This window comes from Squalius cephalus (genome assembly GCF_949319135.1).
Source record: "Squalius cephalus genome assembly, chromosome: 25".
In the NCBI taxonomy this organism is placed as follows: Eukaryota; Metazoa; Chordata; class Actinopteri; order Cypriniformes; family Leuciscidae; genus Squalius; species Squalius cephalus.
Genome location: NC_137146.1, coordinates 31,074,463 through 31,086,282, shown reverse-complemented (window position 1 = coordinate 31,086,282; position 11,820 = coordinate 31,074,463). Strand labels below are relative to the sequence as shown.

Sequence of the window (11,820 nt, the reverse complement as noted above, 5' to 3'; positions counted from 1 at the left end):
CCCCAAAGCGTCATCGATGCAGTGCGAGTTACAACAGTACAACAGTCTAGGTTACAACAGTAACCTCTGTTCCCTGAGAACAGGGAATGAGACATTGCATCTTTTCTCCATGCCTCGGGGCCTGCCTGCCAAACAGCCCCTTCAGACGAAAGGTGATTGTCATGTTTGCAAGGCGCCCTTGTATACTTCCGTGTTACACGTTAATGAAGTCAGTGGCTGTCGCCGGTCAATATGATTGCCGTGATTTGACAGTGATTTCAGACACCTGTCACGCCTGAGGCGTTCCCCAAAGCATCATCGACGCAGTGTCTTGTTCCCTGTTCTCAGGGAAGAGAGGTTACATTCATAACCTAGACGTTTTCCAGAAACCAGCTTAAGTCGTTACATATCGAATACAGATTACTGGTCCAAGCCTCCACTCTGTTTCAATTGAGAATACCATTTCAACAGCAATTTATGAGCACTTTCATAGCATTTATCGTCTTGTAGACTACAGTCCCGTGAAGTCTGAGACTTTCCCATAGTGATACTTGCACAGTGTTTAAATCAGACAAAGATTGCACTGCTTCAATCCAGACAGCGATCGTTTTGAGCAGAATTGCATTGAGTAGAACGCACTCTTGATTAGCTTGCTCAGGTTTCTTTGATTAGGGTTGAAACTAAACTATGCAGGGCAGTGGTCAGATTGGAGGGACACTACAGTACACCTACCCAATCAAACCCTGGCACCACACTTTTGTTTCATTTGATTGAGTCGACAAACCTATTAAAGCCAACTAAAGAAATTTAGACCTTACACATTGTCTTTACACCTGCAGAACAATAACAATTGTTGTGTTGTCGAATGTTTGTAGGCCATTATTAAGGCTAGGAGAAAACCCTGCTTCCGTCAAGATTGCCGTACAGGTCTGCCAGCTTCTTGAAGCGTGGTCCACAGTTGCTGAGGTAATCGTAACTCTGTTCTGAATCTGAACTGGGAGAATCCAGGGAGCTCAGAGATCCCGCCACCGAGCCGTTTCCCTCAAACGCATAGGTCTGAAGAGAATCATACGGTGGAGCTGACGGATCGACATCAGTCACTCTCAGTCTGTCCCAGATAAACTCTTGAAAGACAGTGTTGTCAGGAAGTGATTTGTAAGATGTCCTAGCTGGAGCTGAGTATGGGTTAACAGAGTTAACTGGAGTTACATTTTGGACCTTTGAATCACGTATGACATTGAGATTACGTAGAGCAGCCATATCGAAAGCTTCTGTATCTTCTTCACCTCCTCCTTCATCATCATACTGAACAATGTTCTCCCGCACATCACGCTCATCCTCCAGGAAAAGAGGCACTTTTCGTCTGCGTTGCATCGCCACGATCAGCAGCATCAGAACTAGAGGAGAGACAGCAATGAAGGTTCAGTGGTTGCACGAATACAATGGAACAAAACTCTGATACACTCATCTTTACTGGATTTGTTTTTACTGAATGAAATGTCGACCTAGGATGAGCTATAGGACTGTGAAGCTTTGGGGGTGTTGATGGACTTGATCTACTCCATCTGTGTTTTTATCATCGTTCTGAATCCAATCTGAATGTAGTCTTTGACAAAAATGTGCTCAAAATGTTGCTTTTGTTAAGAAACTTAGTCAAGTCCAGTCAAGTCACATTTATTTATTTGTAGCACTTTTTACAATACAGATTGTTTCAAAGCAGCTTTACAGAGATAACAGGAAAATGCAACAAAGTTTGTTTCCAGAAGAAAATAGCGTCACAGTCCACCTAAAGTAAGTTCAGTGATGTTTCATTTTGTTGTGAAAAAGTTATTAAGTTAGTTCATTTATATACACTCACCTAAAGGATTATTAGGAACACCTGTTCAATTTCTCATTAATGCAATTATCTAATCAACCAATCACATGGCAGTTGCTTCAATGCATTTAGGGGTGTGGTCCTGGTCAAGACAATCTCCTGATCTCCAAACTGAATGTCAGAATGGGAAAGAAAGGTGATTTAAGCAATTTTGAGCATGGCATGGTTGTTGGTGCCAGACGGGCCGGTCTGAGTATTTCACAATCCGCACAGTTACTGGGATGTTTTCTTGGCACACTTTAGGACCCTTAGTGCCAGTTGGGCATCGTTTAAATGCCACGGCATACCTGAGCATTGTTTCTGACCATGTCCATCCCTTTATGACCACCATGTACCCATCCTCTGATGGCTACTTCCAGCAGGATAATGCACCATGTCACAAAGCTCGAATCATTTCAATCTGGTTTCTTGAACATGACAATGAGTTCACTGTACTAAAATGGCCCCCACAGTCACCAGATCTCAACAATAGAGCATCTTTGGGATGTGGTGGAACGGGAGCTTCGTGCCCTGGATGTGCATCCCACAAATCTCCATCAACTGCAAGATGCTATCCTATCAATATGGGCCAACATTTCTAAAGAATGCTTTCAGCACCTTGTTGAATCAATGCCACGTAGAATTAAGGCAGTTCTGAAGGCGAAAGGGGATCAAACACAGTATTAGTATGGTGTTCCTAATAATCCTTTAGGTGAGTGTATATAGCCGCTCTGGAGAAAACTGTGATGTCATCCAGCTCAGTTCAGTTCTACCAGAAAGACTCGGGAGGCAAAATAATGTAACAAGTCTGCATTTATTAACAGCCCAGCAAGCATTATGATATAAAGTTCTTTGGCGTAGGCCCCGTCCGTAGCTCACAATCTGAGGGTACGGAATCTGCATTTCCTGCCTGAAGTCGGAGGCAGGGGTGCAGCCGACCCCCGGGGAGGTATGAGAAGGGACCATCCTGGTTGTGGTGGGGAGGATGGAGGGGAATGTACGCATCAGCATCTGTGAACTCAGACATGTGTAAGTACCGATATTTTATACTACAAGTATTAAGCACGATTTGATAGATAAGAAGGTAATAAGTGACGTAACAATTGAGTCTTCCCGGCAGAACTTATGCTAAAGCTTTCATTTCTCATATAATGGTGTCAATGCAGGCAGATCAATATTATTGTTGAATATTAAATTAAATGTTAAATTTAATGTCCCCAACTAAGCAAGCCAAAAGCCAATGGCAACAAAGGTGAAAAAAGGCAACAAAGGTGACAGTGGCAAGGAACCAAAACTCCACCAGTGACAGAATGGAGAAAAAACCTTGGGAGAAACCAGGCTCAGTCGCTCAGTTCTCCTCTAGCCAACGAACGAACTGTGTGTGATTATGATTCAGGCAGCATTACAGGTCAGAAGTCAGATTGGATTGGAACAATCAGAATATTATCCAGTTCCATCTGGTTTAAGATCGGAGTCATCACGCCGGTATGGAGACAGGTTTGTTGAGGATCAGTGCCGATGGCTGTCGTATCGATGAGGCAATTTTTTTTTTTTTCAAAAACGCTGGTGTGGAAAGAGTTATAAATCAGATAGAATGTATAAGCAACATAAAATTAACTTTAACTAAAACTTTAGCATGTTTTACAATGTCATTTTAATGGTAAAATAATGTAAAATGTTGCAGTAACAACTTATTAATTTATTATTTATTCCTTAGTTACAGTGAAAAATTAAGTGATCTATGCAAAATTACATTAAAATAATCAAAAATTGTCAATTGACATTTAAAGTGACGATTTCTTAGCTGAATTAATAGAGCGCAAACTTTAAACCTGCAGGTTTGCAGTGTTGAAAGAAAGTGGAGTAGATTGTATATTTTTACAACTTAGATTAATGGCAAATTTGCAAAAAGAACAAGATTTTGAGATGTTCACAAACCTGCTTTTGTTTGAACCATTTTTTTTAGGTTTCTCTGAAAAATGCTCAACTCTGTTTGCATTTTCAGTTCAACTGGCAAACGTTACAAAGCAGTGTACCTTTATCTAAAAATATATAATCACCCATTGGCGATCAGTTGTATAACGGCTGATACCTGTCAACACCAGACATGATCTTCAAAAGCAAATAAAAGCCATTATAATCAATGACGCTGTCTACACTGGATACAGTATATGGCTGTCCATTCAGTTTCTGATGTACTCTACTTATTTGAGTCTTCTGACAACAGGACAAATGGAAGAATGTTCACTTTAATGAATTCCATTTAAAAAGTTAATTTGTGTCTCTGTACAGACTTCAGAAGGACCCCAGCATCAGGAACAAGTGCAGAGATTTGATTGTGTGATTTTAAGTGTGTTCCACAGCTTATTCTGATCAAGAACCACCCATGTAGACAGGAAGAGACTGTCTGATTGACATGTAAAGGAAATTCAAACAGTGCTAACAAATACTTGTGGAATTTTTTATAGAAACATTCCTCCTCAGGCGCCATTGCCATCTCACTTATTTTGCCACATCCCCTCTCATTGATTACAAAACTAAAATAATCTACAACAAAATGTCAACCAGCAGGGAGAGTGAAATATTGTTTAGTGAAAGCAATATTTGACTGTGATTTTTAGTGGATCCTTTAGTGAAGCTTCTAGATAATAAGGAAAGTGATGAATTCATACAGACTCGAGCAGATAGAGGATTTGAGATTCAGAATGTCACATATGAGATGAATATGGAGACTATGGAGATAACTATGGTCTAACTTTAACTGTATGCATCAGTTCTCTTTGTACAGTCGTTATTTATTACCTTGATCATTAAAGTTAAAATTGTGTAAAAACTCTCCATTGAACTTGAAGAATCTTTCCCTGTCGCCTTCATTTGCATCCATTTTTACTGAGGAATTTATGTAATTAAATTGTGCAAACGATCCATCACATGCAATCAATAAGAAATGGGTGAATTTTCAGGCCTCACGTCTCTCTACCTCGAGTGTATATGATTAAAATGTACTGAGGCTCAGGACCTTTTTTTCCCACATATTAGTGAACTAGTTCTGAAACTAAAATCAGTTTATTGTGGAACTATAACCCTTTCATTAATTAGCTGTTGCTAATGTTCCTAACCCTCCACCCTCCAGAATATTTATTTACTCATCCTTGTGTTTCTCTAAATTCATATTACCTTTCTTTTTTGGAACACAATTATTATTATTATTATTTTTTAATGACCTGCTCACGGTTCTATGGCAGTGAATGGTGACCTTCTATAAGCTGTAAAAGGATGAAGATGTTTTATAAAATAATCCTGTGTGACTCTTGGCCCAATTTCCAATCATAACATACATCCCAGCAAACACATTTACATTGTGGCAACGTCTGTGGCACGTTGCATTTCTGCTATGGGAACGTCGCTGTCTACGTGCTCGCAACATTGTAACAACGTAGAATTTTAAGACGCGATAGGGCTGTAGCAACGTTGTTGCGCGACATTCAGCAACTGAGAGATGACGTTCTGACTATTTTTATTTTATTTTTTATGCTAGATAGACATAAAGATATCCCCCATTTAGCATTTTACGTTTTGAGGTTAAGTTTTAATTAGTCAGATGTTAGATAATTATATACTTTTTAAATGTTGTTTATCCTTATTATTATTTAATGGGGCTATCAGTAAATTAGCCTAATTATAATCAACACTACGGTGTACACTTTGAAGAGTAAAAATGACAGAAGGTTACGTTATTTCAACTTTATCAAAACTGCATATGGTAATCAAATTGCACTTCCAAAGTCATACATTTGTGAAAAAAAGAAAAAAAAAAGAAATAAACGAATATACAAATTTCTTTTAAGTATAATAAATAAAACATAAAAAGCAAAAATCAGAACATTTAATGAACAAAACTGGGTTATGTACATGGCAGACAGGGGAGCGTAGTCAAAAAAAGCCTGTTGGTAATGGGAATCAGTCCAGGAAACATCCACAAATCCAGAGGAGCAAAGAAACGAATGAGACTAAATAGCAGACAAATCAAATGAAAAACTAAACAGTGCGAGCGAGGCTACATTAGTCATATTAGAAAATGAAGTTGGCTGTGTTTGAATAATTACGTATCTTATTTAGCTGAGGTAAATTGAACACAATACACAATACTCCTTGCTCGATGAAGAATGAGACAACACACAATGAGCCCAACGGGTGGTTGACATTTAAAAGGATGATTTTCGCGCTACAGGGCAGTGACGAGTACATGTGTAGTCCAGGGGTTGTCCAGACACCCTCGGCACAACCTTAAGCAATGGCCCTGAACGGTGGTTCAATGTCAACATTGTGCCAACGCTGTAACAACCTTCACCACACAACGTAGTTATAGCAACCTTTTGGCCATGTAGTTAAATCGATGTTAGAAGGTTGGGTACATTATGCCAACGTTCTGTGTTTGCTGGGATCCTGATGCTAGTTGAGGGTAAATGAGAAAGAAAAGTAAACAGAAGGAATGTGTATGTGGATAGAACAGATGGTACAAATTGGTGACACGTAAGAACTAAAATGGTTGAAAATACGATAACAGTGGCAGATTAGAAGAGGTTCTCCTGACTTGACACACCAACAGAGAATCCTGTCGAAAGTGCCCTTGTTATTGGAGATTCTACCATATTGTGTAAATAGAGAAGATGGCACAGTAACAAGAATTCATTCAATGTAGTAAATAAAGAAGCAGCAAAAGATTTACATTAGGAAAATAAGTGCTGGAAATAATTGTTTGGTAGAGAGGCAATGAAAGAGTCAGCACTTATAATGAGGCTGGTACACGAACTCATCCATGACCTGAAGCTCTGCAACAGAGGATGGATTTCATTTTCAAAGATGAGTCTGATGCCACAGGGCATTACCCAATCTCCCTACACTTGCCAAAAGACATGAGTACTTCACAACTCAACCTCACAGCGCTTACAGTGTTTGGTTAGTTGGGTTAGTCATGCAGACTCACAGTATTGAGTACAGTATTCAAACAAAATGTTACTTTTACAAATTCTCTAAGCAATGGGCAGTTACTGAGGGAAGACTGCAGACATTAAAAAATCTATAGGTGATAGATAGATGATCTATAGGCTTTTTAAGTATGTTTTTAAGTATGGGTTTCTTTACAAAACTGAACTTTTATTTATTTATTTAGTAAATGAAAAAGGAACTGCAGCCAACAAGTGCTTAGCACGGAACTCTACTGTAGAAGTAGGACTTTGGAAACTTTTGACTGGTAGTGTCCTTTAAGTCTTCTAAAATAAAAAAAAAATTGTTTTCTGTTTTCCTTCCATCCTAGGTCTATGACACACGTGTTTGAAAACGTTTGTGTATACAGATGGAAAGCAAATCTACAGTACAGGAGAAGACAACAGAGCTGAGAGTAACAGCATACACACGTCACTAGATGAAGTGTGAGCAATCGTTTTTAAATAGATGTATAATATTTTTGGAGATCAGCTTGTACACTGTTGTGCTCTGGCAGTCTTACCCAGCAGTGTGATGATGCAGGCCAGTACAGCGAGCAGAGCTCCAGTGCTCAGACCCGCTGGGAGAGAGAAGGCCACGGATCCACACGCCTCAGGAACCCCGTCCGCATCACACTGACACACGCGGACCGAGAGAGTGTTGGTGCTGCTCAAGGCCGGGCTGCCACTGTCCACGATCAGCACTGGTAACCAGTACAGAGACTGCTCTCGCCTCCGGAAACCAGCTCGCTTGGTCAGCACTGATGCGGTGTTATCTGAGAGGAACGGGCAAAGGTCAAGGGTCAAGGGTAAGAATGTGAAATTAATTGTTAGACTCATTAACATGTCAGACGTGTTAGACTGGATCAAGACCGGTCACCTGACACCAAACCGAGGATTGAAAGATGAATGAATCTCTGAATGAAGGGATGGATGGATGAAGAGTTGGAAGATGGGAAAACACGATCACTTCATGAAAACTGTTTTTGCATCATGAAAAAGAGAGGAAAATATGTATATAGAAAATATGAGCAAACATAAGACTCCACTCCACCTGCTTCCGTCCTCAACTACAACCCTCTCCCGTCTCTGTTGAAGTATTATCTGCGTCTCTGTTGAAGTATTATCTGCGGCTGTTGAACTATTATCTGCAGTATTATCTGAGAGATTAATGTCACGGTTATGTTCAGCTTTGTGGACTTTGATATTCTGTTCAGTTTCCTTTGGTTCCTGTTTCCCTGATCTGTTTTTCCATGCTTTATGATTAGTTCCTCATTTGTTCCTATAGTCAGAGACTATGTTCTACTGCACTCCTCATTATCCCCTGTGTATTTAAGTCATGAGTTTGGTTCTGTTCTTTGTCCGGTATTGTCTTGTCTTGTTTAAGAATGAGCTGTTACACTATCCTTTGTTACTCGTGTGCTTCCTGGATTGTTTCGTTTATTTGGATTAAAAGATTGCAGTGGATCCCTTCATCTGTTCATCATTACCTTGAACGATGACAGTGTTTAACAGCTCACTGATTATAACTGAATAACAACTTTTGTCTGTTTGTGACACAAAGCTATTATTTAGCTGCAGAAGACGTGAAATAAACACACAAGTTGTTTGGATTACTTTTATGATCCTTTTAGAATACATTTATAGTTCTTTGCAAGCTTTAAAGCTTTCATTTACTATTATATGGAAGTGATTGTAATTACACAGAAAAGAGTGGTTAAATACATTGCAAATCTTTATTAGCAGGTTTGTGTTTGCAGGGCTGCAATTAGAGATTCGGCTTAACATGAAAATTGACCTCGGTTCTTCAATTAATCCATATCCTAAAATCACATACATTTATTTGACTGAAGATTCCAGGACAATGTTCTGCATATATTCAAGAAAGAAATCTGAACTATAAAATCGAGAATGGATTCAAATTGTGTTCATATTTAAGGTATGAACTTAAATACAGTTCATATAAAACTGTATTAAAGATTAATTGTTTATTTTCTTTGCCAGCAAACAGAATTGCAAATAGTTCCCTTTTGTCAAACAAACAGCCTGCCCTCTCAAAAAAAGAAGAGAAAAAAAAAGAATAACACCCTGCAATTCTGTTTGGTGTCACAGGAATTACACAATTCACCTGTAGCAGTCATGAACATGTCAATTTGAAATATCTCATTTTATGGTCATAAATGCTACAGTGCTGCATCATACAAACAGTACCTGTAATTCTCTCTCATGGTTTGCAGAGTTTACCTTTATTATCTCTGAGGGTAAAGTTGTTATTATTGATGGCAGAGAAAGCGAAAGAGAAATAGAAACGATGGCCACTGGGAGGCTCGTCTTTATCCACAGCACTGATCGTCTGAATAACCTATCATCAGCCACAAGAAGACAAAAAGAGTTAGTTAAAATCTACAGCAAGGTTAAGAGTTTAAATGACAATTCACGAGTTCACATGTTAATGAAATCTGATATAATATTATAATGCATATTTGGCTTGCTGTCCGGGGGGAGGGCTCCGAGCTCGGAATTCGGCCCGACCCCAGAGTACTCCCCCCTATGAATGTATAGATCATGGGTATCTATGAGCCGACCCATCTGAATGTGAGGTGATGGGGTGGTGGCGGGATGCTGAGAAAATTGTCATGAGACAGGAGGTAAGGGAAGGCTTTATTTATACTGGCTTCTTCTTGTGCTGATTGGATGATTACCTGAACATGCTCCTCCCGAACTTTGTTACATAAAACTTCATAATGTATTATTAATGTTAAAGAAACAACTAAGAAATTTCATGTTGTTTTCAGGCTTCTGAAAATCTAATTATAATGCAATCTTCATGTACATCAATTTAATCACAATACTCTATGTAGCCATTATTATTAGCATATTTAGCGTTTGATGACTACTCACTGCAATAATGTACACTATAAAATCTTGCTGTAAAAAAAATACCCAAATTCTGACAGTAACATACAATTTTACATTAAAACTGTAATATATCATATAAAACAATCCATTCTGGGTAATAATATTTGTAGTTTTTGAGAAAATAGCCTACAGAAATATACTGTGAATTAACGGCGCTCAAAGTCGACTCTCAGAGGCTGTGTCTAGGAGGAGCCTGCACTCGGCGAGAAATGAACTTGGAATGAAGCCGAATGCACCTCCCTAATTCTGTTCACTATCATCTCAACAGCAGCGCTGAACAGTCCAGCGGGCGAGACAGAATCTAGGAGGATCGCTTTGTCATACTTCTTGATGCCCCACAAATTAAGCCTCTCCACTGTCACCAGAGCAGCCATAGATCGTCCAAGGGAACGAGCCGCCTGGTAGCGCGGAGAGCTAAACCCGTGGCCATGTGCAGGAGACCGCCTCAGGGATTATCTGTGGGTTCTCCTGCTCCAGCTCCACCAACCCTCCGTCTGCGCCTGCAGGTTCTCCAGCACTGGCTCCACCAACCCTCGGTCTGCACTTGCAGGTTCTCCTGCACCGGCTCCACCAACCTTCAGTCTGTGCCTGCAGGTTCTCCAGCATCAGCTCCACCAACTCTCGGTCTGCACCTTCATGTTCTCCTGCTCCAGCTCCACCAACCCTCGGTCTGCACTTGCAGGTTCTCCTGCACCGGCTCCACCAACCTTCAGTCTGTGCCTGCAGGTTCTCCAGCATCAGCTCCACCAACTCTCGGTCTGCACCTTCATGTTCTCCTGCTCCAGCTCCACCAACCCTCGGTCTGCGCCTGCAGGTTCTCCTGCACCAACTCCATCAACCCTCCGTCTGCGCCTGCAGGTTCTCCTGCTCCAACTCCACCAACCCTCGGTCTGTGCCTGCAGGTTCTCCTGCACCGGCTCCATCAACCCTCGGTCTGCACCTGCAGGTTCTCCTGCACCGACTCCATCAACCCTCGGTCTGCGCCTGCAGGTTCTCCTGCTCCAGCTCCACCAACTCTCGGTCTGCACCTTCATGTTCTCCTGCTCCAGCTCCACCAACCCTCGGTCTGCGCCTGCAGGTTCTCCTGCATCAGCTCCACCAACCCTCCGTCTGTGCCTGCAGGTTCTCCTGCACCGACTCCATCAACCCTCGGTCTGCGCCTGCAGGTTCTCCTGCATCAGCTCCACCACCCTCGGTCTGCGCCTGCAGGTTCTCCTGCACCGGCTCCATCAACCCTCGGTCTGCACCTCCAGGTTCTCCTGCACCAGCTCCATTAACCCTCAGTCTGCGCCTGCAGGTTCTCCTGCTCCAGCTCCACCAACCTTCGGTCTGTGCCTGCGGGTTCTCCTGCTCCAGCTCCACCAACCCTCGGTCTGTGCCTGCGGGTTCTCCTTCACGAGCTCCATCAACCCTCGGTCTGCGCCTGCAGGTTCTCCTGCATCAGCTCCACCAACCCTCGGTCTGCGCCCGCAGGTTCTCCTGCACCAGCTCCATTAATCCTCGGTCTGCGCCCGCAGGTTCTCCTGCACCAACTCCATCAACCCTCGGTCTGTGCCTGCGGGTTCTCCTTCACCAGCTCCATCAACCCTCGGTCTGCGCCCGCAGGTTCTCCTGCATCAGCTCCATCAACCCTCGGTCTGCGCCTGCAGGTTCTCCTGCACCAGCTCCATTAACCCTCGGTCTGCGCCCGCAGGTTCTCCTGCACCAGCTCCATTAACCCTCGGTCTGCGCCCGCAGGTTTTCCTGCACCAACTCCATCAACCCTTGGTCTGCGCCTGCGGGTTCTCCTGCTCCAGCTACACCAACCCTCGGTCTGTGCCTGCGGGTTCTCCTGCTCCAGCTCCACCAACCCTCGGTCTGTGCCTGCGGGTTCTCCTTCACCAGCTCCATCAACCCTCGGTCTGCGCCCGCAGGTTCTCCTGCATCAGCTCCACCAACCCTCGGTCTACGCCCGCAGGTTCTCCTGCATCAGCTCCACCAACCCTCGGTCTGCGCCCGCAGGTTCTCCTGCACCGGCTCCACCAACCCTCGGTCTGCGCCCGCAGGTTCTCCTGCACCAGCTCCATTAACCCTCGGTCTGCG

General features: G+C 42.5%; 1 protein-coding gene across 1 annotated transcript in view; it reads right to left on the bottom strand.

Annotated features, from left to right (window-relative positions):
- Positions 1 to 818: 818 nt before the first annotated feature.
- LOC307153687 (cadherin-7) overlaps positions 819 to 11,820 on the bottom strand; it is a 106,604-nt gene continuing 95,602 nt past the window's right edge. Inside the window, exons 9-11 of the mRNA XM_079863305.1 lie at positions 9,064 to 9,181; positions 7,344 to 7,595; positions 819 to 1,376 (exon numbers count right to left, since the gene is read on the bottom strand). Coding sequence (XP_079719431.1) covers positions 868 to 1,376; positions 7,344 to 7,595; positions 9,064 to 9,181 — 879 coding nt within the window. The 3' untranslated portion in view covers positions 819 to 867. The remainder of the gene's footprint in view (positions 1,377 to 7,343; positions 7,596 to 9,063; positions 9,182 to 11,820) is intronic.